General features: G+C 37.0%; 2 protein-coding genes across 4 annotated transcripts in view; one reads left to right on the top strand and one right to left on the bottom strand.

Moving 5' to 3' along the window:
- Positions 1-6,572, top strand: part of nbeab (neurobeachin b) — a 298,682-nt gene extending 292,110 nt beyond the window's left edge. Inside the window, exons 55-58 of the mRNA XM_081369689.1 lie at positions 3,351-3,452; positions 3,545-3,741; positions 6,072-6,223; positions 6,300-6,572. Coding sequence (XP_081225815.1) covers positions 3,351-3,452; positions 3,545-3,741; positions 6,072-6,223; positions 6,300-6,390 — 542 coding nt within the window. The 3' untranslated portion in view covers positions 6,391-6,572. The remainder of the gene's footprint in view (positions 1-3,350; positions 3,453-3,544; positions 3,742-6,071; positions 6,224-6,299) is intronic.
- Positions 6,573-13,954: 7,382 nt separating this feature from the next.
- Positions 13,955-26,078, bottom strand: part of dclk1b (doublecortin-like kinase 1b) — a gene marked incomplete at both ends in the record, with an annotated part of 37,382 nt that continues 25,258 nt past the window's right edge. Inside the window, 12 exons of one of the 3 annotated variants that reach the window (XM_081371702.1) lie at positions 14,089-14,146; positions 15,732-15,805; positions 18,403-18,516; positions 18,613-18,693; positions 18,775-18,871; positions 19,736-19,813; positions 19,914-20,047; positions 20,659-20,805; positions 21,764-21,883; positions 22,871-23,040; positions 23,128-23,215; positions 23,829-23,923. In XM_081371702.1, the coding sequence (XP_081227828.1) occupies positions 14,089-14,146; positions 15,732-15,805; positions 18,403-18,516; positions 18,613-18,693; positions 18,775-18,871; positions 19,736-19,813; positions 19,914-20,047; positions 20,659-20,805; positions 21,764-21,883; positions 22,871-23,040; positions 23,128-23,215; positions 23,829-23,923 (1,256 nt within the window). Of the gene's footprint in view, positions 14,147-15,731; positions 15,806-18,402; positions 18,517-18,612; positions 18,694-18,774; positions 18,872-19,735; positions 19,814-19,913; positions 20,048-20,658; positions 20,806-21,763; positions 21,884-22,870; positions 23,216-23,828; positions 23,924-26,078 lie in introns of all 3 variants that reach the window. The other 2 variants (XM_081371700.1, XM_081371701.1) reach the window with 2 other exon arrangements.

Raw genomic sequence — 26,078 nt, 5'->3', positions numbered from 1 at the left:
TTCCATCAAGAAACGTTGTATTCGTTTGCAAAACATTCCGCATTCCATCAAGAAACGTTGTATTCGTTTGCAAAACATTCCGTGTTCCATCAAGAAACGTTGTATTCGTTTGCAAAACATTCCGCGTTCCATCAAGAAACTTTGTGTCCGTTTGCAAAACATTCTGCGTTCCATCAAGAAACTTTGTGTTCGTTTGCAAAACATTCCGCGTTCCATCAAGAAACTTTGTGTTCGTTTGCAAAACATTCCGCCTTCCATCAAGAAACGTTGTATTCGTTTGCAAAACATTCCGCGTTCCATCAAGAAACGTTGTAGTCGTTTGCAAAACATTCTGCGTTCCATCAAGAAACTTTGTGTTCGCTTGCAAAACATTCCGCGTTCCATCAAGAAACGTTGTATTCGTTTGCAAAACATTCCGCGTACCAAGAAACTTTGTTCGTTTGCAAAACATTCCGCGTTCCATCAAGAAACTTTGTTCGTTTGCAAAACATTCCGCGTTCCATCAAGAAACGTTGTATTCGTTTGCAAAACATTCCGCGTACCAAGAAACTTTGTTTGTTTGCAAAACATTCCGCGTTCCATCAAGAAACGTTGTATTCGTTTGCAAAACATTCCGCGTTCCATCAAGAAACGTTGTATTCGTTTGCAAAACATTCTGCGTTCCATCAAGAAACTTTGTGTTTGCTTGCAAAACATTCCGCGTTCCATCAAGAAATTGCGTTTGCTTGCAAAACGTTTTGCGTTCCCCTGAGAAATTTTGCGTTCGTTCGCAAAACATATTGTTCTTGTGTTTGCTTGCAAAACATTCCGCGTTCCATCAAGAAACTTTGCGTTTGCTTGCAAAACGTTTTGCGTTCCCACAAGAAGCTTTGCTTTCGCTCACAAACCCTTTTGCTCAAGAAACTTTGTTCACTTGCAAAACATTTTTGTATTCCCTCGAGAAATTTTGTTCGCGCAAAACATTTCGCGTTCCATCAAGAAACTTTGCGTTCGCTCGCAAAACGTTTTGCTTTCTCCCGAGAAACTTTGCGTGCGCTTGCTAAACGTTTTGCGTTCCCCCAAGAAACTTTGCATTCGCTGGCAAAACCTTTTATGCTCTTTGCGAGCAAACTCAAAATTTCTCTGTGGAACACAAAGTTTTCTGCGAGGGAACACAGAACACAGAGAACGCAAAAGCATTGACAAATAATTTTTCCTCCATCTAAATTTTTTCCCACCACTGTGTCCCTTTTGGGGCTCTGTATTAAACTGATCAAAAGTGACAGTAAAGACATTTATAATGTTAAGATTGCTGAAAGAATCCTGAAGAAAAATGGTAGAGTTTGGGTTTGTTCATCACTCAATGCTATTGAAGAATATATTTTGCTTATAATATAGTATGTGAGAAGCTTTCAAGCATTGAAATGGCGCAAAAGCACCACAAAAGTTGCAGATAATAGCAAAATAGCATCTATTATTTGGAACTTTTGTGGTGCTTTTGCGCCCTTTTTGATGCTTGAAAGCTTAATTTCCCATTCAATAATAGCATGGAGATGTGTGTCCATTACATTATTTAAATTTCTCCTTTTGTGTGCCAAAGAAGGGATTCAAATGTGTTTTGGATTACATATTGTACACACAATGAAGTAAATGATGACAGAATTTTGGATGAACTAATCCTTTAAACCATTGAAACACGCACACCTTCTCCAAAAGCAATGTTTAATCCGTCCAGAAACATAATGTTGATCCCCCCGGCTAATAATTACTGTTTTGCTTCCTCACTGCACAAATCAAGCTAATTACACCACTGGCCCCGTTTTCCTTACGGTTGAATTGCTTCTCTAACTCACTGCAGTGTGTACAAATATAAGAGTGTGTTCAAGCGTGATGGGTACAGACCCAAGAGGGCGAGCACTTTAATGATTCTACCTGTTATTTCTCAAATGAACTGCTTTGGAAATTGAGGCAGTGGATCTTATAACAAGGAAAATGTAGATGTGATAGGAATGAGGATGTATTCCACACAGTTTATATCACATCTTGGCAGATTTTAAATGAGTTTTTTCCACTTTTTCCAAAATGAGCCCTTTCATGGCAGCTGACCAGCCGGTGCTGACGTACCACAGGTGTCTTTAAATGACCTCATGTCACCTCTTCCTTCCCCCTCATCCATCATGTGACAATGTATGGGGTCCAGAGGCTGTTGGGCCACTGCCGGTGATCATTTGGGGGGGACGCCTCCTTAAGCAGATGTTCTCTAGGGCTCCTGACCTGCTTTATTGTGGTTTCCTTACATTGTGTTTGTGGACTTGTGTAGTGTTGTGACTGGAATTACCTTCCAGACACAATCAGATTCATTGGTTTTGGTCATGTGCACTTTAGGAATCGGCTTAAACTAATCCAGTTGCTTTTATAGCAGTTTAATAAATCGTGTACATCAGGATCTAGAGAAGGTGCTTCTATTTTTATTTACTATTATTAATTGATTTATAATTTTATTTAAGCTTTATTAATATTATTATTATTAACATCATTTAAATTTTATTTTTGTGATATCTTATCATTGGCATTTATATAGCGCTTTACTGTGTACTACTGTACACCCAAAGAACTTTAGTTATATCAGGGGTCTCTCCTTAACCATCATTATTATTATCATTTCAATTTTATATTTCAAAATCCTAAAAGCCTAAGAGTACTTCTTTTTGTGCTTTTATTTATTTATTATCATTTTAATTTTATATTTCAAAATCTAATGCTTCTATTTATGTATTTATGATTTTGCTTATTTTTGTAATCTATTAGTAGTAGTAGTAGTAATAGTATGTATTGTTGTTATTACTTTTTATATTTCTAAATTCTATTAAAGTCAAAATCCTTTTGTTTATTCATTTTATTTATGTAGAACAGGGGCAGTGTACATTAATCAACATTCATGAATGCAAATGTACCCAAATTAGCCCGAAGGCTAGTTTTCCTCGGTAGTCCCTTTGCCAGATGTTATTAGGCCTAAAACTAGAGGCCTATAAATAATGTATATAAATTATGTATCTATTATTATTACTACTATTATTATTTATTGTTACTATCATTTTCAAAATTTCAAAATCCTAAAAGTCTAAGACTTAAGTAAGAACACTATTTTTTTCTGTTTATATTTTTCATATTTTTTTATGTATTTACTTGAAATTTTATATTTCAAAATCCTAAAATTGTATGTGTTTAATTTTAGCCCGTGGTCTTAGACTCATGGATCTGCTGCATGTGTCGACTTATGTTATATTTCAGTTTACTGCTGTGTGTTTCCTGTGCTCATGTTTTTAATCTTAATTTTAATTATGATGTGTGTTTCCTGTGCTCATTCGCAGGTGATTACCCAGCTCCCCGTGCAGTTCTGACCGGTCATGACTATGAGGTGGTGTGTGTGTCAGTGTGTGCTGAGCTGGGAATTGTAATCAGTGGAGCAAAAGGTGAGTGAGAAGAGCATTGTGGGATATGAAATAATATGAGGCAGTGTGTAATGCCACAAGAGCGTCACTCATTAGACATGTGTGTTTGTCAGAGGGGCCGTGTCTGGTCCACACCATCACTGGGGACCTTCTGAGGGCTCTGGAGGGCCCTGATAGCTGTGTGCTTCCCCGCCTGATCTCCGTGTCCAGTGAGGGCCACTGCATCATCTACTACGACAGGGGGCAGTTCTGCAACTTCAGCATCAACGGCAAACTGCTGGCCCAGATGGAGATCAACGACTCCACACGTGTATGTTCTCAACTCTTTGCTTTATCATACACATGATGGTCTGGTTACATTGATACTAAGCATGCCAGTGTAAAAAGAACCATTTAGATTTCCGAGTGACTGCGGTTATGCCCACTGAGTGGCAAAAAGAGCAGCAGCATTTGTTTTCAGCGTGAATTCTGCGAAAAACACACAAAACACATCTAAAATGGGAAAGAGCTTTGCTAATGACTGTACAACTAGATTTGACAAGAAATCTGAGGTATATTTTTACAGATTGCCAAAACCTACAGAACAGAGAAGCAAATAGATCGCTGCAAATCATAGAAACAACTGGACTCCAGACAGCGAAAGATGGATTTGCAGTTATCATTATGTGTCAATATGCTGAATTTAGGGGTAAAATCATACCCTATATATTGTATTGTTATACACTCACCTAAAGGATTATTAGGAACACCTGTTCAATTTCTCATTAATGCAATTATCTAATCAACCAATCACATGGCAGTTGCTTCAATGCATTTAGGGGTGTGGTCCTGGTCAAGACAATCTCCTGAACTCCAAACTGAATGTCAGAATGGGAAAGAAAGGTGATTTAAGCAATTTTGAGCGTGGCATGGTTGTTGGTGCCAGACGGAGTGTTTCACAATCTGCTCAGTTACTGTGATTTTCACACACAACCATTTCTAGGGTTTACAAAGAATGGTGTGAAAAGGGAAAAACATCCAGTATGAGGCAGTCCTGTGGGCGAAAATGCCTTGTTGATGCTAGAGGTCAGAGGAGAATGGGCCGACTGATTCAAGCTGATAGAAGAGCAACTTTGACTGAAATAACCACTCGTTACAACCGAGGTATGAAGCAAAGCATTTGTGAAGCCACAACATGCACAACCTTGAGGCGGATGGGCTACAACAGCAGAAGACCCTACCGGGTACCACTCATCTCCACTACAAATAGGAAAAAGAGGCTACAATTTGCACAAGCTCACCAAAATTGGACAGTTGAAGACTGGAAAAATGTTGCCTGGTCTGATGAGTCTCGATTTCTGTTGAGACATTCAGATGGTAGAGTCAGAATTTGGCGTAAACAGAATGAGAACATGGATCCATCATGCCTTGTTACTACCACTGTGCAGGCTGGTGGTGGTGGTGTAATGGTGTGGGGGATGTTTTCTCGGCACACTTTAGGCCCCTTAGTGCCAATTGGGCATCGTTTAAATGGCACGGCCTACCTGAGCATTGTTTCTGACCATGTCCATCCCTTTATGACCACCATGTACCCATCCTGTGATGGCTACTTCCAGCAGGATAATGCACCATGTCACAAAGCTCGAATCATTTCAAATTGGTTTCTTGAACATGACAATGAGTTCACTGTACTAAAATGGCCCCCACAGTCACCAGATCTCAACCCAATAGAGCATCTTTGGGATGTGATGGAACGGGAGCTTCGTGCCCTGGATGTGCATCCCACAAATCTCCATCAACTGCAAGATGCTATCCTATCAATATGGACCAACATTTCTAAAGAATGCTTTCAGCACCTTGTTGAATCAATGCCACGTAGAATTAAGGCAGTTCTGAAGGTGAAAGGGGGTCAAACACAGTATTAGTATGGTGTTCCTAATAATCCTTTAGGTGAGTGTATATTGTATTGACAACTCATCAATGAAATATTTACCATCGTATATTCTGCATAATCGGATGTTTTTAAATAAACACTGACAAAAAAACTATTCAAGTTTTAAGGCTGGACGATATGACGATCTATATAACATTGATATAAGTGATCACATGAATTTAGACCTAACCATTGTATTTATATAAAGCGTTCAGAGGCAAATTTGCTTTATGTATTTTCCCGGCGTCAAAATCAGGCACATATAAATGTCAGGAAACACTATTCCTGGCTGCATTTCAATATCCATGGATCACTGGATCTTTGTTAAGTTGTAAGGAACACTACATTGAGTCCAACCTTTAGTTTAAACCGATAATAATTTGTTTTACTCGCGTTTTCGCAGTTTCCCCTATTAAATCCAGTCACGCAGCAGCTCTTTTGCCACTCAGTCCGGCTGAGGGGGCCGTGTTCCGGCGGGAAAGTGACGTCAATGCATTCCCTCAATAGCAAAGCCCCAGTGGTCTAGTAATGCCATATGGCAGAAGTCGCATTACTGTTTGTTGAGGAAAAAGATGAAAGTGAATTCTGGTAAACTGAACCGCTTTTGATAAGATTGAATCAGAAGACAAAAACACATTTTGGAAGAAGGATTGATGTATTGACATCAAAAAAAGTTACGTAGTGTACCTTTAACGAGCTATATTTGATATGTGATTTGACACACTCAGGCCGTCCTCCTGAGCAGTGATGGACAGAATCTAGTGACTGGAGGAGATAACGGGGTGGTGGAGGTGTGGCAGGCCTGTGACTTCAAGCGGCTGTACGTCTACCCTGGCTGTGACGCCGGCATCCGAGCCATGGACCTGTCACATGATCAGAGGTACACTTTTACTACACAGAGACGTACAGCAAACCCTAAACTGCTTTAACCCTGACGCCTTCTCCTGTGTTTCCAGGACTCTGATCACGGGCATGGCATCTGGTAGCATCGTGGCTTTCAACATTGATTTTAATCGCTGGCACTTTGAGCATCAGAACAGGTACTGAGAGCGATCAGCCAATGACGGGCATCCGCAGCCCGGCACGGTAACGTGTCGTTACGGGAGGCGACGTAGCAACAGAAAACATATGGAATGAAAGAAGAAACACAAGGCTAGTTGGAGAAATCACAGCAGTTTAAGGGATCTCAGCTGCTTGAGCAGATGTATACATGTCTCAAACACGCACAGCAGCGATTAATAGATGATTATTTCTAAATGAATCAAGAGAGCACAGATGGAGGCCAGCAGTTTTTTCATCACAAATTATTTTATCTAACTGTCATCAGAGCCATCAATAGTCTTGTTGAAAACAGTCCCGTCATTTGAACTGACAGTAACACTTTGCATAGAGAACCGATAACAATATTTTTATGAGGTTTATTTTCTACTGGCTTCCAGCATATTTCACTTTCTTTCTACAGGCCCGCGGGAAAGAAAAGCTACATGAACAATAAATAATGAAATGTCATCTCTCTGATGCTGAGCTCATGTGTGTAAATGCTATACTATTTCTTTCAAACTTGTCTCTGAGGCTGCTTTCTAAACTATTCTGCAATTGAATTATGTTTGTCCTGTGTTCATGCATTTGACATCGACAAATGCTTTTTAATATGATTACAACGAGAAAAAAGAGAGAGAGAGAAGCTCTTGTTTTAACGTGACGTCCTGTAATGTTCGTTCAGTCATTCTCCTCGTGCGAGGATGAATGGTTTGTCTGTTGTGGATGTGTTTCATTTCAAATTGTGAACCAGATTGCATCTGGACTTCTCGATGGATGCAGCATTAAACATTTCAAGCACTAAATGAGGGTCGACGCTGATGGTGCTGGAATAGATCAAATGGGCAAATATCATAGTAATTATTGTCCAATTTTACCATTTAAAATGATATATATGGTTTTACACATGTGAAAAGAAAACAGTGAGGTTTTTACACCAGTATTTGCACTTTTAGCTGATTTTATTATTATTTATACATTCAAATACACCAAGTGCATCTGAGAAAATATCAGTTGTTAAACTCTGAATTTTAGTTTTTCTCAAGATGTCAAAGTATTTTGAGGATGAAGAGGGTATGCTAAACATCATTTGTTATATTATTTTACTGTCTTAAATTGTCTACTGCCATCAAGAGCTTTCAGAATTGCACTTGTTAACAGAAAATAACATTGTAAACTCACTGCTGTAAGCAATACATTATGTACAATGTATGCGCATCTTTAATTATATTGCCTAATGTAAATCAAATCTATTACTCAGAGTTTATGGATCAAAAAAACGAAACTATTTTTAATTGTTTTAGTGCAAATATGTGAAATATTATGCTGTAAGAAGACTTTGAGTTTTTTTGCCAAGCCACACAATAAATATGGTGCCATAGTTAACATTTTATTTACAAGAATAGCAATTTAGATTTGATATACTGAGCAATGGTTATTTTTAAAACCTTAAAAATGAGTTTACCTTAATGTCATTTTTATGTTGAAATGCCTCAGATTTCAAGTGATTTATTTGATGTGAGCAGTTTCCATCAGGAACATTGACATTGCAAGTAATGGTGCCTGCTAATTCAGCAGATATGTTTAAGTTAGTTTCTTTTTAGTTCAAACTGTTCAGAATGTCCTAGTGAATCATTGTGATGAACTGTATCAGCCTACTTTTTATTGATAATAAAAGATGATCAAATGTACTGCATTGAGTGCTGTTCCCTTGCATTAGTGCATTTACAAATGAAACCGTCTAGATTGAAAGAAAAAAGTAAGACCGTCTTACTTTACTGTGCAGCGGTTGAGCAGCGAAATTACCCAAGAGCACCACCTTGTTGATTAACTGGATTTGGCATCATTAATGTTATAAAAAACAACAAAAAACAAATGTCTACAAGTACTTTATGCAGGATAAACCTCCATAAAGTAGCCTAATTATTTTGTAAGTGTAATACCACCTACCACCAACTTATTTCATAATGCATGAACTTAATCTTAATTAAGCAATAATCTTAAAAAAAATATTATTGCTAAAATGTCGTTTTCATTGACTAAAACTAGACTAAAACGCTGAGACTTTTAGTTGTCTAAAATGTGACAAAAAATAAATAAATAAATAGGATAAGGTTGACTAAATATGGTAAAAACTAACAAGGACATTTAAAGGAACACTCCACCCATTTGAATTAAGCTTTGCAATGTTAGAAACCCGGTCATACTATTGAATGGTCGTGCAACATTTTCTCATTTTCCCCTGAGACGAGAGAAATCTGTATTTACTCTTCTCTTTACACTTCCTACTACAATGACGCAAAAATCGTCATTTTGCATCATTGTAGGAGGAAGTGTAAGAGGGGGGGATTTCTGTTAAAGGGTATATAACATGCACAGTTTCACCTAATCTCATGTTAATCTTGAGTACCTATAGAGTAGTAGTGCATCTTTAATATCTCCAAAAAGTGTTTAGTTTTATTATATTTATAAAAGAAAAATACAGCTTTCCGATTCTCTCCGGAAAAAGCCGAGGTCCTGGAGGTGGAGCTATAGAGTCAAGCGGTAGTGCTTGATTTCCAGCAAAAGACAGAAATCTGATCCAGTTGTACTTACATGAATGGGGTCTTTTATCACTGGGACCGCTCCACGTTTTAATGGCAAACGATTTGCAAATCCAGCGTCGACCTGGGCCTTGTTAATAAAACATTCGTCACTGAAATGACCAGAACACACAACCGCACTTGGTACACTCCGTTGCTGCCCCGGAAAAACAAACTGCATCCACTGTTCCTGTAACACTGGGTTCTTTGGAAAGCTGAACACGGTAAGCTTTCCCTCACATCCAAAAACACACTTTTTTGGAGACATTCTTGAACAAATCCTATGCAGCACTGGCTGCCGATGATTTCCTGTTATGAGTTGATGTGCGCGGTCTCGCTCTCCTGTGGTCGACGTGTGCGCGGGCGCGCTTTTCCGAGAGAAATGCTCATATAAGGAGTTCCACTCTCATCTACGTCATTAGATACAAGATCGAAAAAAAACAGCCGAAACTTGTACCAACCCGGAAGTAAGATTTTCGGCACAGAAATTCTCCGTTATTCGTCCAAAATATTTTTTTTTAAACTTTGCCCATGTTTAGCATGAGAATCCATCTCTTTAACACTGTAAACAACTCTGAATACATGAAACACCATTGTACCCCCCCTTTAAGACTACAAGCACTAGTTCCCACCCTTTCAAACCCGCCCATAGGGGGTTGGACCTAATGCGCTAACAGACCTATCACAGATCAGTGCCAGTGCGTTTGATTTCACCATTCATTGTTTACATGCACAACTTTTGTTTCAATCTAACTGAATTCATTCCGATTGGTGAATTTGAATGTAGTGTTTACATGAACGCTAAACAAGTGATCGGTTGATGTGTGTTTTACCCTTGCTAAGAAAATACCCGCTCCACCGTGAGTGATAGCCCACGAGACCGGTGCATGTGCATCTCACAGGCGCTCATCAGTAATCACGCCACCGGCTTTTGCGTTCTACAGTCGCCATTCATCACGTTTAAGTTACTGTGGCGAGCAGGACGAGGCTAGGGCCGCGGGAGAACGACGCGAGGCCGGTGGCGTGATCGGTTGATGTGCGTTTTACCCTTGCTAAGAAAATACCCGCTCCTCCATGAGAGATAACTTACAAGACCAGTGCGTCTCACAGGTGTCGGTCATCAGTAATCACGCCACCGGCCTCGCCTCGTTCTCCCGCGGCCCTAGTCTCGTCATGTGCGCGACTGTAGAACGCAAAAGCCGAATCCCGGACATTTTGTGCGATCTCAAAAACCCGGGCAGACTCACGGAGACTAACGTTAGTACTAGCTTAGCTTTGTTGTTTACAACTGTCTCTAACCGGTAGGCGTGGCTTGGGAGTGGCCTAGTAGAGCAGCGAAGCAAGTGCATTCTGGGAGTTGTTGTCTTTCATCCACATGAGCCAAAAATACATTTTCTGGCTTTTCTCAGTCTAGAAGGCTCCAAATTCAAAAATAATTTCACATTTCTACTACATAAATGACCCAATTTAAATACACATTCATTTTTCCAGAGGTGGAGGTTCCCTTTAACACAGGACTAAGACAAAATGAACACTAGTTGGCAGGCGGATAGGACATCCTATCATTGGACAAACATTTTTTTTGCTCCTGAGACTTCCACAGAAGATACCATATGTAATTTTTTTAAATATTTAAACCACTTCTATTATTGATTGTATCAGGGTGTGAAGAGAGTTTCAACAATGTAACAAAAAGCGTTTCTGAAAAAAAATTGCCTACTTTAATCTGCTTCGTTGTGATTGCAGAAAACGTGCATAACAATGAAAATACAAATGAATAAACAAAAACAGACATAAAAAACAGGTTTCTGCTTGAGGAATCATTTATTCACAGGTTTGGCTTGTTGCTGAATGCACCACTGTTCAATGCTACTTGGAAGCAAAGACTCTTCTTCCAGGAAGTCAAGCCTAAATTACATTTGATGGGAGAGACAATAGACAAGCGATGGATATACATCTATACAAATATACAACGTGTAATCAATGCTTGTGCACTGAATTTTGCATATGAGCTAGATTATTTCCTTTATTATATTGACTTGATCTACATCCTATTCAAAAATAGGTTGATCACGGATTGTTTTCTAGTCTAATTTTGACAAGCAAATACAGCAGATACATTTGAGTTAAAAAGCAAATACATGCTATACCTTAAAAGACTATACTCTTTTAGACTTTGTGCTTTTCGTTTACCCCTCCACGGCGTCACCGGAAGCCTTTACATGCTGGAGGCTTCAATAAGCAGTTTAACAATGTTAAATATTGAGAAGCAACAAACATAACCACGACTGGTCTTCACTGAGACTAGTTGCTTGTGGATGGGGTCAACATGTACGGATGGTACAGTAAATGGATATTAAAATGATTATCACTCATACTCGGAACACATGCAAGACTGACACGCTCGGTCCTTTCCAGTGAATGTGCAAACTCCAAGAAAAACGGAAAAGGAATGACAATGTCTGAACATATAAGACATTTTGAGCCCAGAAGATCAATTTATTATAGTGACCTGTGTGTGTAGCCAACTACTATGTTGGGTCCCACTTTATATTAAGCGTCTTTAACCTCTAAGTATTTACAACACAATAATATTGTTACTGTATATACTGCACAATTAATGTACTGTTGTATTGCAAAACATGTTTGCTGATTTTGAGATGGGAGACTGGTAAGGTAAAGGACAAGTTTTGTTAAGTTTAAGAGTGATCAACGGTGTTATTGTACAGTAGATCTGATTACAGAAATTACATGCAGGTATTTTTTTAAATATAGGTACAATGTAAAAACACATGCATGTAAACAATAAGTGCATTGAATCAAATGACTAAATGTTAGTATGTCTATGACACTTAATATAAAATGGGTCCCTGTGTTGGAATTTGAACAGTTATGAATAAACTGCTTCTAAAAAACGTACTTCGTTATGCTAGTTAGCATCACCTTCATGAAGATATCAATCCTCTTTTTAAATAGTTTTACAATCTTAAAAGGTAAAAAGTGAATAATGATGTACTGTTTTTCTTGTCTCCGCCACATAAAATGCTTCTGATCATTCAGTGGTCGTATTTCAAAAACAACAAACGATACATTCAAAATTAAAATGACCTTTCGCTAGTCAGTTCACTTCTGAACGCAAAAAAACAACAACGTTATTTTGACTATGATATTACATTCAAATAAAAATAAAAAAGACAAATATGTACAATCTTAGTCCAAACATTAAAATCACTCATTAAAATCGCTAGCGTACATTTAGCACGTTTTTGTTTTCCGTTACGTTACACTTTTTAAATGAATCATACATTCTGTTCTCTTGTCAATCGGAAACTAGTGTGCGCTCTGACAATGAATACAAATTCCAGGAAGCAACTGTACAATCTATTTATCTTCATGAAGAGTGTTGGTGACAGAACCAAACTTACTGACGAAGAGATTATTATAGCAGCAGCAGTTGTTGGACTCATATATAGATATGCGTGCGTAGATGCCACATTCAATCGGTGCGGCCGCCATCTTGGAACAGTCACAGTAAGAATCAATTGTGAAACCGCTGAGATTTAAACGCCTGAAGAAATGGGATAAACTTTCACAGGTGAGAATGTGTTGGTTTTATATGTATTATTAACTCAACATTACATGTTTTTACTGTGGTACTTTTTAATGTTTTTACTTTTACTATGTTAATGTTATGTTAGCTACACCTTCGTCTTTTTGTAATGTGTTAGTTTAACAAAATCATCTGCTGAAGTCTATTGCAGATTTAGATATTCATACATGCGTCTAACTACGGTTGCAGACGCTCAGTCAACTTGCTCTCGAAATGTTCACAGACCGGCTTTGACCGTTCCAATATGGCGGACGGCTTCGCTAATGAGGCATCTACGTAAATATATCTACGATTGGACTGTCAAGTTTCTAATCATTCAACGTCATACATCTTAAACCAGCACCAATTATTTTAAGTTCAAACAAGCATTTCTACAGCCACGTACATCAATAAATCTTCAACTATTCAGAACATTCTAATGTCTAACTGACGGACAGAAACCAACATGTTTCTCAAAAATGCGGAAATAAATAGTTATCAGGTTAAAATAAAATGTATAAACCTAAAATATTTTAAATATATAAAGTTCATACAAAAGGTAAAAACCCACATACAAGATTTTTGCACTGAAAGAGGAAATGCTAAGACATCGGAGACTTTTTATAGGGATGTGAGAACACTTGAAACAGAGTGGTAGGTTTGGCTGCATTACTCTCTATCCAACACTAGAGGGTGTAAAAGAGAGGTGGTTTACTGTCCTGCGTCCGAAATCGCATACTCTCTTGAGTAGGTACTTATTATGAATATGTACTTAGGTCGGTACTTATGCGCTCGCTAAAGAAGTACGTTCTATGGGTCTAATGAATGTAGTATGAATGTAATACTATTTTTGCCATGTTGTCATTATCATGTGACCAACCAGCGTCGGTTTCGTCGCTTCACTGCCATTCACGAAACCTCTCCTGTGGCCTCATGGGATAGTAAAGTGTCCATCGTATGCACACTTCAGAATCTCGCCGGAATTAGGAGGTCATCCGGGTACTTTTTGCCAATACTGTTTCATGAGTACTGTGAATTCAGACATACTAGTCTTGTCACATACTGTTTATCGCCTACTATATAGCAGTGAAGTATGCGATTTCGGATGCAGCCATGGTCTACAAACAAAACCCCATGTAGCACCAAACGTGTAGTTACGATGAAGCGGAAACTCTGACAAGGACTACTCCTATCCGATGAAAAACTGCTAAAAGCAAAAGATTATTTTTACACCTGTTCAGGCGTGCTGCTTCCCTCTCCCATCCTCTCCTAGTTAATCGCATCGGCTCCACGTAGCAAAACGTTCCATTTCAAAAACTGTCATCCTTTGCTATTCACATGTCAATTTACCTTTTACTTAAAGGTCATTTCCCATTCATTTCTGCCCAGACTGGGTGTGTGCTTAAAACGGCGATGTGGGAGAGCGGACGGTCTCGGCCGAGCTGGGGGAAATGTCCTCGGACTCTGAGGTGAAGTCCGCCGGAGAGAGGGTCGGGACGGTCCCGGGGCTGCAGGCGAAGGTGCTCTGGGTGGCTTTCACATCCTGGTGGCGTCTTCGTCTGAAAACCTGCCTCTCCTTATCAAGAGGGGTGGTCTGGGGAACACGAGAGCATGGGAGATTGGGAATGTTAATGACTGGCTCAGGAATCAACGGCGGGAGAGTTCGGATAGTGCAGAGATAAACAGGGTTTCAGTTGTGTGTGGTTTATAATTAAACAGTGACTTTGCAAGACAACTTCATCAAAATCTGTGGTTGAAGTGTAAAAACAAGCAAATATTGTGGTGATAGTGAACTGTTTAGATATAGTGCACCAAGCATAGTGAACACTATCTCACATCTGATAATAAAAAGGCTAATTTTATTTCCAGCATTATCTTTTCAGCATTATTTGTTGTTTAACTATATATAGATTATATGTAGACTACATACATACACATTACCGTACAAAAGGTTGGAGTTGATATTTTTTTTATTTTTTTTTAAGTAGTCTCTTATGCTCACCAAGGCTACATTTATTTGATCAAACATACAGTAGCCTAAAAACAGTGATATTGTGGAATATTAAAATAACTGTTTTCTATTTTATATCTTTTAAAACATAATTTATTCCTGTGATGCAAAGCTGAATTTTTAGCATCATTACTCCAATCTTCAGTGTCACATGATTCTTCAGAAATCATTCTAATATGCTGATTTGCTGCTTGAGAAACATTTATTATTACCAATGTTAAAAACTGTTGAGTTTCATAGCATTTTTGTGGAAACCATGATACAGTATATTGTTTTAGGATACCGAAATATAATTTTTCTATAACAATAACAGTCTTTACTGTCCTTTTTGGTCAATGTAATGCATCCTTGCTGGATATAAGTGTTATTTCTTCTTCTTTTTCTAAATTTTACTGACCTAAACCTTTGAATGAGATATATATATAGTAGTCAACATTTGAAGTGGATCAAAACCTTTCATCAAAGTTATACATGAATCTTGAACAATACCCGTTCTTATCTTAGGACAACTTTTATGAACTTTTTTCCACTTCAAATGTTGACTACTGTATATACGTGTGTGTATATATATAATTTGTATATAATTATACATGTATATATATTATATATATATATATATATATATATATTTTTTTTTTTTTTTTTTTTATTATCTGTATATCTTCCTTTTGTAAATTGTAACATTTAATTTAATTCAACAATTACAGCAATAAATTGTTTTTATTGACAATTTACACAAAATTAAATCTGTGTTTCATGAACGGGTTTGTAAGGTTTACCTTTTAACTTTAAGCGCAGACCTAACTAATCAAAAAGAGTTCTGTTTTCATTATGGATTTTACTTTCTGCAACTCTGCCACCGACACACAGTACATACTATATCCAGCACAGGACCGCACATTCAAACTAGTGTTTAACCCATAACCAGCAGTGTCATGCATAAGTGTACACTTCAACTGTACAAGCTTCTTAGATCAGTAACACAGAGCAAAGAAAGGGAAAAGTGAAGCACTGACACAGAAAGCATGAGCTGAGAAGCATGAATGGCAAAGAAGCAGAGCATCCCCACTCCATAGCAAGAGGCCGAGTGTGGAAGGAAAGGGACTATGGAGACTGCCAGCACGTTGCCATGGAAACACTGACGGTTTGAGCCGCTCTGTGGGCGTACCTTATCCAATACATCCCTGGGTTCGGGTAGCAGTCCAAAGACCCTGAACGCTTGATGGAAAACCCCTCGTCCGGCTGAGCAGGGAGAAATGAGTGGAACTCAATAGATTAGATTTGTACTTTCACCGTGTAAAACAGCACAAGCTTTGAGCCATGAAGTGCTGTTCAATAATGGTGTGATGTTTAGATTTGTACAGAACAGTAGCAGTGAGCAAACCAAGTGTTTAGAATGTTTCACCAGTTCTATACAAACACTCAGTTTGGGAAATAAAAACAACTGTATATGAAGCTAATGAAACAAACGGTAAACATGCAAAGCAATGTGCAAACAATGTACGCTGCTAAATGTTATATATATATATATATATATATATATATATATATATATATATATATATATATATATATATATATATATATATATATGAAGAGTTCAGATGCAAAAGCCTCTAAGTGCCATCTGAAATTTTCTTCTAGAATGATCATTTTTATCAAGCTTGTGTATTCAAGTTCAGTAATTTCACTTAAATGACAATGAAAATGATCTATTAATTGTCATTTAAGTGATATTACTGAATATATATGTGTATATATATATATATATATATATAGGGGTCCGTAAGAAAAAAAAAATTAAGCAGCACAAGAGTTTTCAACAGCAATAAGAAATATTTCTTAAGCACCAAATCAGCGTATTAGAATGATTTCTGAAGGATCATATGACACTGAAGACTGGAGTAATGATGCTGAAAATTCAGCTTTACATCACAGGAATAAATTACATTTTAAAATATATTAAAATAGAATAGAAAACAGTTATTTGAATCATAATATTGCTGTTTATATTGTATTATTTATCAAATAAATGCATCCTTGGTGAGCATAGAAGACTTTGTTCAAATATATATTAGGGCTGTCAAAAGATTAATCGCGATTAATCGCATCCAAAATAAAAGTTTGTGTTTACATAATATATGTGTGTGTACTGTGTATAATTATTTTGTATATATAAATACACACACATGCATGTATATATTTAAGAAATATTTGCATACATATACTGTATATATTTATATATAATTTATATTATATATAAATATAATTTTTTTATATATAAATTACACATTTTTCTTAAATATATATAAGCATGTGTGTGTATTTATATATACAAATTTAATTATACACAGTACACACACATATTATTTAAATACAAACTTTTATTTTGGATGCGATTAATCGCGATTAATCTTTTGACAGCCCTAATATATATATATATATATATATATATATATATATATATATATATATATATATATATATATATAGTATATGAATTCATTCGAATTCAACAAACGACCTACATGCAAAATCAGAACTAAAACACATCAAATAATAAAACAGAAAGTAAACTGTGAAAACATTTTCAAAGTAAATATTTTGTTTGAAGGTAAACTATGTAAGTTTTCAAAATTTAAATAATGAGTCATTACTTTATCAATCATTCTTCTAAAACGTGTTTTTGTCTTACCCTGGTTCACTATGGTAATCATATTATAAGTGTTTATATTTTAGACCTTAACATTTTTACCTTTTTACATTAAACATTTTAATTTTATACACACACACACACACACACACAAAAAAAAAACATGTATGAAAAACATAAAAATAGAGGAAACTATTTAGGCTAATTTGATCCAGTCCCTGACAACAGTGCTGACAGTCGTTATATAAGCAGAAAGCAGAGTCAGAGATGTCAGAGATGTCACAGCCATAAGAAAACAGAAGGATGAAGTCTGCCAGGAGAGAAGAGGAATGAGAGAAGAACAGCTGATGGATGAGTCAGCGAAAAGCTATGAGATAAGAGCACAACCTCCAGAATATTTGAATACCTCAAACTATATTTAAGTATAATGTTCCAAAAGACAAAGGCTGTTCAAGCTCAAAACAATGCTAATTCTGTAAGTTGATTTTTCACATTAAATTGACAGAAATCTCTCGCAGAAAAGCTAACATAACCTGAACAAGAGAGAAATACAATGCTTTAAAGGGATTGTTGAAAATTATCCCATAATTGACTCACTCTCAAGCCATCCAAGGTGTATATGAGTTTCTTCTTTCCGGTCAGAGGTCACTCTTCCGTCAGAACTCGACTCGCGTACAACCATTGCCGAAAGCCGTTTATGAAGTTATAAATATGGATATTTTCTTACAAAAACGCATTGCTTCGCTTCAGAAGGCATTTATTAACCCCCTGGAGCCGAATGGATTACTTTTATGATGGATGGATGCACTTTATTTGTGCTTCAAAAACTCCCCCTGGGCTCTACTCACTCCCATTATAAAGCTTGGAAGAGTCAGGATATATTTTTTAATATAACTCTGATTGTATTTGGCTGAAAGAAGAAACTCATATAAGCATAGGATGGCTTGAGGGTGAGTGTGGTGTGGTTTAAAATTTTCATTTTTGGGTGAGCTATCCCTTTAATGCCAATGATAGTCCACTAAAAATATGTCACTCTCATGGAATATGGGAGTAACACCTTAAAGTAATGGCTGCATATAAAGTGATCATCTGTGCACCAATGATTGATTCAAGAATATTGGCTTTAATTCATGTGGATAATATAAACATTTCAACATAATAGCTACAGTATAAAGATGATTCTTACTGCTATGACAGTGACTCCTGCAGTGGTGCTGTTGGGTTTGGGGCCCGTGTTGAAATGTTTCTTAATCTTGCCGGCCACAGACAACTGGTGCTGATTCTCACACATTCTGTCATCCTGAGAAAGAATAGGAAAATGCCTCCACATATCACTTACTTTCCAATAGTCTGAGAATGCTACATATACATAAATAAAAAAAGAACAAAGTCTTACGTTAACCCAGGGATGGTCTAACACCTGTAGAGCTGTGTATCTCTGGTCGACCTCCACCTGTAGCATGCAGGTGATAAGTGTCTGTAGAAAAAGCAAGTAAGAAAGAAAGATAGTGAGGTCATTCGTTTTTCCAGAACTTTCAAACTGTTTTGGTACACCAACCTTTGCAGAGTCAGATACATTGTCCCAGTATGGAAGAGGGAAATCCAGCTGTCCCATCAGAATGTGGTCAAAAAGAGCCTCCTGGTCATCTGTGCTCCTGAACAGATATGCAAATAGTTTTTGAATATTCATAAATATGTATTTTGCTATTGCAATGAGAACTGAAGGTACAGCTCACACTATCTATCCTACGGCCACTAGAGGGAGTAAGACATCACAATTTAACTACTTTTTTTTTTTTTTTTTTTTTTTTTTATTCAAGCAAGGTATATTTTGTACAAATACAAGTATTAAACATTATGCATACAATACAAAAAAAGAAAGAAAAAAAGCAACTACATAAAATTAGAAAAGAAAAAGAAAAGGGTGCCAGGGGATAACAACATAAATATCAGAATAAAGGTGCTTTCAGGTATAAAAATATCAAATAAATATTTTGTAAAGTTTTGACAGCTTAATTATTCAGAGTCTCAAATACTGTTTACATACAGCCTTACTTCAGTCAACAAACTCACAAAATTGGGTAATTTAACTGCGTTCTACTTGAGCTGTACAATTCTCTAAATTGAACCTATGCTTAAAGTCACCATGAAACCAAAATAGACAATTCTTTTTTTTTTTTATGAAATATTGCAGCATTTATTATAAATTATTTAAATGTGCAAATCATTTTTTTTATTCATGTGCCCTCATAATCTTTAATCAAAATAACTTCCCCTCCCTTTTCCAGCGCCATCTCTTCTCTTCTCTGATTATGCGTTTATTGGCTTGAGGGCGGGACAACCTGTCACTCACATGAGATCGACCAATAGCAAGCCACAACAATCCAATCAATTCCCGATGGATAAAATCAAGTCCCGCCCTACTTTTTTTCCTATTTAAAAAGCTGTTTTTTTATTCAAGAAGTCTATCGCAACTTCCGTTTAATGCTGACTTTAAATTACAATGATGCTGCGCTTACCCACGGAAAGGAGGGAAGCCACAAAGCAGAATGTATGTTATGACCCCCGCCGCCCAGATATCAACCTTCAAGCCATACCTGTAACATGGAGAGAAAAACACAATATGGCAGTTATATTCTGGTTTTCATACTGACCATATTTGAATAACGTTCCCATGCTAATGAAGACGTGACTGACCCCGTCTCTGCGACAATCTCTGGAGCTACATAGGTCGGGGTGCCACATATAGTGTAAAGTGGACCGTCCACAACTGTTGCCAAGCCAAAATCCCCCAGTTTCAGAGATTTGCTCCCATCCTGGTGCTCAAAGACCTGAAGCACATATAAATCTACATCAAAATACTTGATATTTAAGTTCTTGAAATAGATCTCTCTTTTTAAAAATAAAATGATAATTAAAATATTAAATGTAATTTATTATGAAAGTAAATAAAATATATAATACAATTTTATTAAAATATAATGCATTATAAATCAAATGAATAAAATGAAGGGGAAGCTCAAATGAGATTCCAAACTGTCTGATTTGTTTGTCTGATCTGTTTGATCTGAGTTATAAATGGAAAAGTTTCTGTGGAGTCAATTCACAGCATGCATTAACCTTATCAGCCACAACTTTACATAACTCAAAGTTAACTCTAAGCCTTTGTCAAAGCTGTTGTGTTTTTCATACTGTCATTACAGAAATATACAAGTTTCAACACAGTGTTGTGTCTGATAAGATGGGTAAAATAGTCTCAGTATTGAGTTGATCTTGTTTTAAAGCTTGCGTAAGAAGGGTTATTTAAGGTTTCTGCACTCGAGAGGAGGAGGAAAAAAACATTTCAGTTCTGAGATTTATTCCAAGGTGCATTTGTGAAAATAACACTGAGATACTGCAATTTATAGTGACAATATTCTCTGTGTAATACTCTAACACCCACCAGGAGATTCTCAGGTTTGATGTCACGGTGAACAATGTTAAGGCAGTGCAGATATTTGATGGCGCTGGCCAGGTTATACAGCATCCCGCTGGCGTCCCGCTCTGTGTATTTGTTGGAGGAGGTGATGGCATCAAAGAGGTCGCCACCCTGTTCATGCACACACAATTTCACCGATTATACAGGAACATTATCTGAGCAGTCAAATGTAATGCAACCTAAAAAACATTACTGAAAAGTAGTTTTATATTCTAAGAAGTCAAATATTTTTTTATTTTTTTTAAAAATATCCATTTTCTATTGTAATATATTTAAAAATGTAATTTATTCCTGTGATGGCAAAGCTAAATCATTTTAAAATGATGATTTGGTGCTCAAGAATCATTTCTTATCAATGTTAAAGGAACTCGCCGACTTTTTGGGACTTTAGCTTATTCACCGTATCCCCCAGAGTTTGATAAGTCCATGCATACCCTTCTCATCTCCGTGCGTGCCGTAACTCTGTCTGCCGCACTCACTGCTAGCCTAGCTTAGCACAAAGACTGGAGGTAAATGGCTCCAGCTAGCATACTGCTCCTAATAAGTGACAAAATAACGCCAACATTTTCCTATTTACATGTTGTGATTTGTATAGTAACATCCAAATGTTACGAAGCACTGCTACTTGGGTGGAGTGATTTGCTCGCAGCACCTGAGAAGCCCCGAGGTGAGGAGCAGAGAGTTTGCTCAGAGTTGGAGTAAATAACTCCACCCAAGTAGCAGTGCTTCGCCTTCTGAGAATGTAGTTCCCAGTATGTATACGGTTAGTAGATGACTGTGTCTCATGTGATCTTGTTATTTGTACACGCGGTGACTATACAAATCACAACATTTTGTCACTTATTGGGAGCAGTATGCTAGCTGGAGCCATTTACCTCCAGTCTTTGTGCTAAGCTAGGCTAGTGATGGGTGCGTCGGACAGTTACGACGTGCACGGAGATGAAAAGGGTATGAATGGACTTAACTAACTCTGGGGATATGGTGAAAAAGCTATATCACCTTATGCTGCAATTTCACCTTACGCTGGAGCTTTGACTTTTATAATATATATTTATGTCAGATATTTCACCTTGACCAGCTCCATGACCAGGTAGAGCTCACTGTATGTGTCCATTTCTTCAATCAGCAGAACAATGTTAGGATGCTTAACTCTCCGAAGAATAGACACTTCGTTCTGGATCATATGTTCCTGTGAGACACAGACAAGCCATGCAATGTAACAGTGATCTTGCATTAATAAGTGCAAAATCAGAGGTGTAAAATACTTGAGTAATTGTACTTGATTACTGTACTTAAGTATTATATTTGGGGATTTTTACTTTACTTGAGTACAATTTAAAATCAGTACTTTTACTTTTACTTAATTACATTTTGTAAGAAAAAAAAGTCCTTTTTACTCCTTACAATTTTATTTATAGTCAAAAAGTACTTCTTATTGGAGATCACTTCATTCTATTTTCCCTTGCTATTACAAAACCAATCGAATTGCGCTGATGCCCAGTTTAATTTAAATGTTATTTATTCTGCCAATGAGATTCGTTTTCACATTCCAAAAAATTGGTCAGACATGTTCATTGGTCCAATGGAAGTGACATCATGTCGCATCTATAACCACAATGCACAGCACCTTGACCTGGAAATTAGAGAAATTATAACAGTCAATCAATGGAAGAAAATGGAGGTAGAACGTGATTCAGCTGCGAACACAGTCCAAAATCAGCCACAGGATCAAGAGCACCCGTGGCCGTACCTTAGCGAATTCTTTTCTTTTAGTGGAAAAAGCATGATTAGTGGATTGTTTAAAGCATGTTGCACACTGGCATTAGATAGTAGTCTTATAGTTTGATAATTAAATACAATTAAATACAAACAGTTCTAATGCAGGATAAAACCTTGTATGTGGTTCATTCACTTCATGTTTTTAGAGATTAAAATAGTTTTCATTCTTGCTGTTACTTTTACTTTAATACTCAAGTACAATTTTAATGTGGTACTTTTTTACTTTTACTCAAGTACGATTCTGGCCAGATACTTTTACTTTTAATTGAGTAAAATTTTCCCCCAGTACTTTCACTTGAGTAACATTTTTAAGTACTTTTTACACCTCTGTGCAAAGTGCACACACATATTTATGCATTTCACTGAACAGGATTCAGAGATATTAAAGTCGTCTCACCTTCCCCCTGCATTTGCTCTTGTTAATGATCTTCAGAGCATACTCTCGCCCTGTGGATCTCTCCATACACTCTCGGACCACGGCGAAGTTCCCATCGCCAATCATTCTTCCCACTTTGTACCTCTCGGCTATGGAAGCAGGAACCTGAGGACAATCCTCCATCAGCTCAGCTAGAAGGGAAAAAGATGTGGGATGTAACATTCTCATGATAAAACAATAATTACAGACCTTTGTCAAAGTTTCCCAGGGTTCCTCACCTTCACTGCCCGGCCCATCGCCCTCATCCATGGAGCTGCACACCTTGGTGGAGGCCAGAGAGAGAGAGGAGCCACTGTGCTGAGAGCCCTGTCAGAGAGATTACAGTGAGAGGCAGTCATTTTACAAAGTTTTTTGGTTAGTGAACTAATTTGGTTAGCCTGAACTAATATATATATATATATATATATATATATATATATATATATATATATATATATATATATATATATATATATATATATATATATATATATATATATATGTTAAATGTGCATGTTAAAAGTGCAATTTCACTTGTTTAATCAACAGAACAAAAACAAATACATATAATTTAACAGAACACCATCAGTTATTAGAACAGGGTAATGTTGTCAAACTATATAAATTAGGTCAATCACAGAAAGAGTGGAAATGGAGCAAACACACAGCCAGGTCAAGATTCTGGTCTGCTGTTGCTAGGAAACATTTTGGGTGAATGTGGAATTATTTAGTACAGATGTGCTCAGCTGCAATTCAGTGTGATTCAGCACTATGTTGGCACATTAAAGCACCTGAAATATAATTAGGGTCAAACAGAAAGATCCACATAGATTCACATCATGTAAATGGTGTTTTATATATAAAACATATTTATGTGTATTTTTAGCGCATTACAGCAAATGCAGCAGATGTGAAAGGTCTTTAAAGTGACAGTTCTCACCCTTCGTCTCCTCAGACTGGCTGGACTGGTGGGAGATGGACTGGGAGATTTGCCTGACCGTGGGGTCGACAGCTGACTTCCTGCTGTTCCATTAGCTGAAATACATAAGAACAGGTTGGTAAATGTCAAAGATTTTATTAGGAGTGTCCTAGTCATATTTCACCCCAAAATCAAAGGGAATAAAAAAATAGACAATATATTTTGCTTCAAGAAATAATAAAAACATTAATTAATTTATTAATCATTTCAGTCTTATCCCACTTTTGGTGATTCTATGGGTCTCGCCATACGCAAGAGACTGTTCATGAATTTTCTTAGCAATGATTTTCCCAGGGTGGGCTGCCAGGTCTTTCCCCTACCTCCCCTTTACATGGCTCGGGACTCACACACACACATTAACACTCCAATTCACCAATACTGCATGTGTGTATATATATATATATATCTAGACCACAAAACCAGTCACATGGGTCAATTTTGATTTTGAGATTTATACATCATCTAAAAGCTGAATAAATAAGATTTCCATTGGTGTATGGTTTGTTAGGATATGATAATATTTGGCCGGTATACAACTATTTGACAATAGGTGCACAAAAAAAATAGGTGCACCAATTTGAGGGTGCACAAAAAAATCGAAAAGCGAAATAAACCTAAAATTCTCGGGACAGCAGCATGTGTCCAAATTTTAATCTTAACCGTTCTATTTCATCAGAAACGATCTGTAAACAGGGCTTTAAGTGTAAAATACTGAACTTATCCTTTAATATCCTAATGATTTCTGGCATAAAAGAAAAATCGCTAATTTTGACCCATACAATGTGTTGTTGGCTATTGCCACAAATATACCTGTGCTACTTGTGACTGGTTTTGTAATCCAGGGTCACACATACATACATACATACATACATACATACATACATATATATATATATATATATATATATATATATATATATATATATATATATATATATATATATATATACATCACATACATACATACATACATACATACATACATACATGCAGTATGCAGTAAGTATATATATTTTGTATTCTTATTTGCTTACTTGCTTATTCTATCGAAGGTGTTGAAGTGATTGATGTTTTTTATCTCAAATTGCACATTGCACTGTGCATGACTTGTTTTCAGATTTTGAACAGGCTTGCATAAATATAGGCACAGAATGCAAAATGCAACCAGTTAGTAAAGGTAAGAGTGCTATAAGAAAATTACTGAAATATATACACAGGCATAAATGCTACTTCAAGCTATCTCACATAACTTACACAAGGCTGCTTAATATTTTTAAACAAGTCATGTATGCCATTTTAAGTGCAATATGAAATCCAAGTATTGATATCTACAGCACTTTCAAAAAACAGTTCCTTCATTATTAGAAGTATACACATGCCTCTTAGAAATATGACGAAAACAAGCCTCACAGCCGTGAAAAATCTACAAAGCGTAATATTAACCCTTCATTTAGATACAATGACAAGCTAAAAAAGAAATATCGGCTACTTCAATTCCTCTTCACCACCTCAAAACAAGAAAAACAAAAAACATCTCTCCAAAAGAAATCATTTTTATGAATTTGCCGCACAACACACAGTGTCCTACCTGCTAAAGAGTGCAGCAGGCGGCCAGAGCAAACTGCGATTCCTCCTGCGCTCATAGTGACTGTGAGGAGCTAGAGTATGAATGAGTGTGGGAGAGGAGGACAGGATGTATGTAGTGTGTTCCTGCTGGCTGCGCACACCTTACGTCATGAACAGCCACAGAGGGAGGAGTTTATCTCATAAACATGCCATATCGTAGTTGCAGTGCTGTCTGTGTGGGTGACTATAAAGATCTCAGAAAAGATCTCATGGCAAAACACTGTGGAGATGTTTCTGAACGGCGTGAGTGCAGCCGAGTGGATGACGTGGCGCTTTGAGTGGATTTCTGAAGTATCACCACAGAATGTGTGAATACAAATTAAGCTGTTTGAAGCTCTGATTGAAGCTATGATTCAGAGGCTTGGCCACAAATATGATTCCTTTCAAAGCTTCTCAGAGCACACCAAGCAACAAATAAAGCCATCTCAATTATCAATGTTACTCTATGTTTGTGTGTCACTGTGATCCGCATATAGTGCTACCTCGCCATCTGTGATACACTATCACAGGCGGACATGTGGAGAGTGAGAATGCATCATCATAGTGTTATTTTTGGAATGTAAAACAGATTTGAAGGACTATCAG

This window comes from Scardinius erythrophthalmus (genome assembly GCF_964197995.2).
Source record: "Scardinius erythrophthalmus genome assembly, chromosome: 7".
NCBI lineage: Eukaryota > Metazoa > Chordata > Actinopteri > Cypriniformes > Leuciscidae > Scardinius > Scardinius erythrophthalmus.
This window is presented reverse-complemented; position numbering and strand designations above follow the sequence as displayed.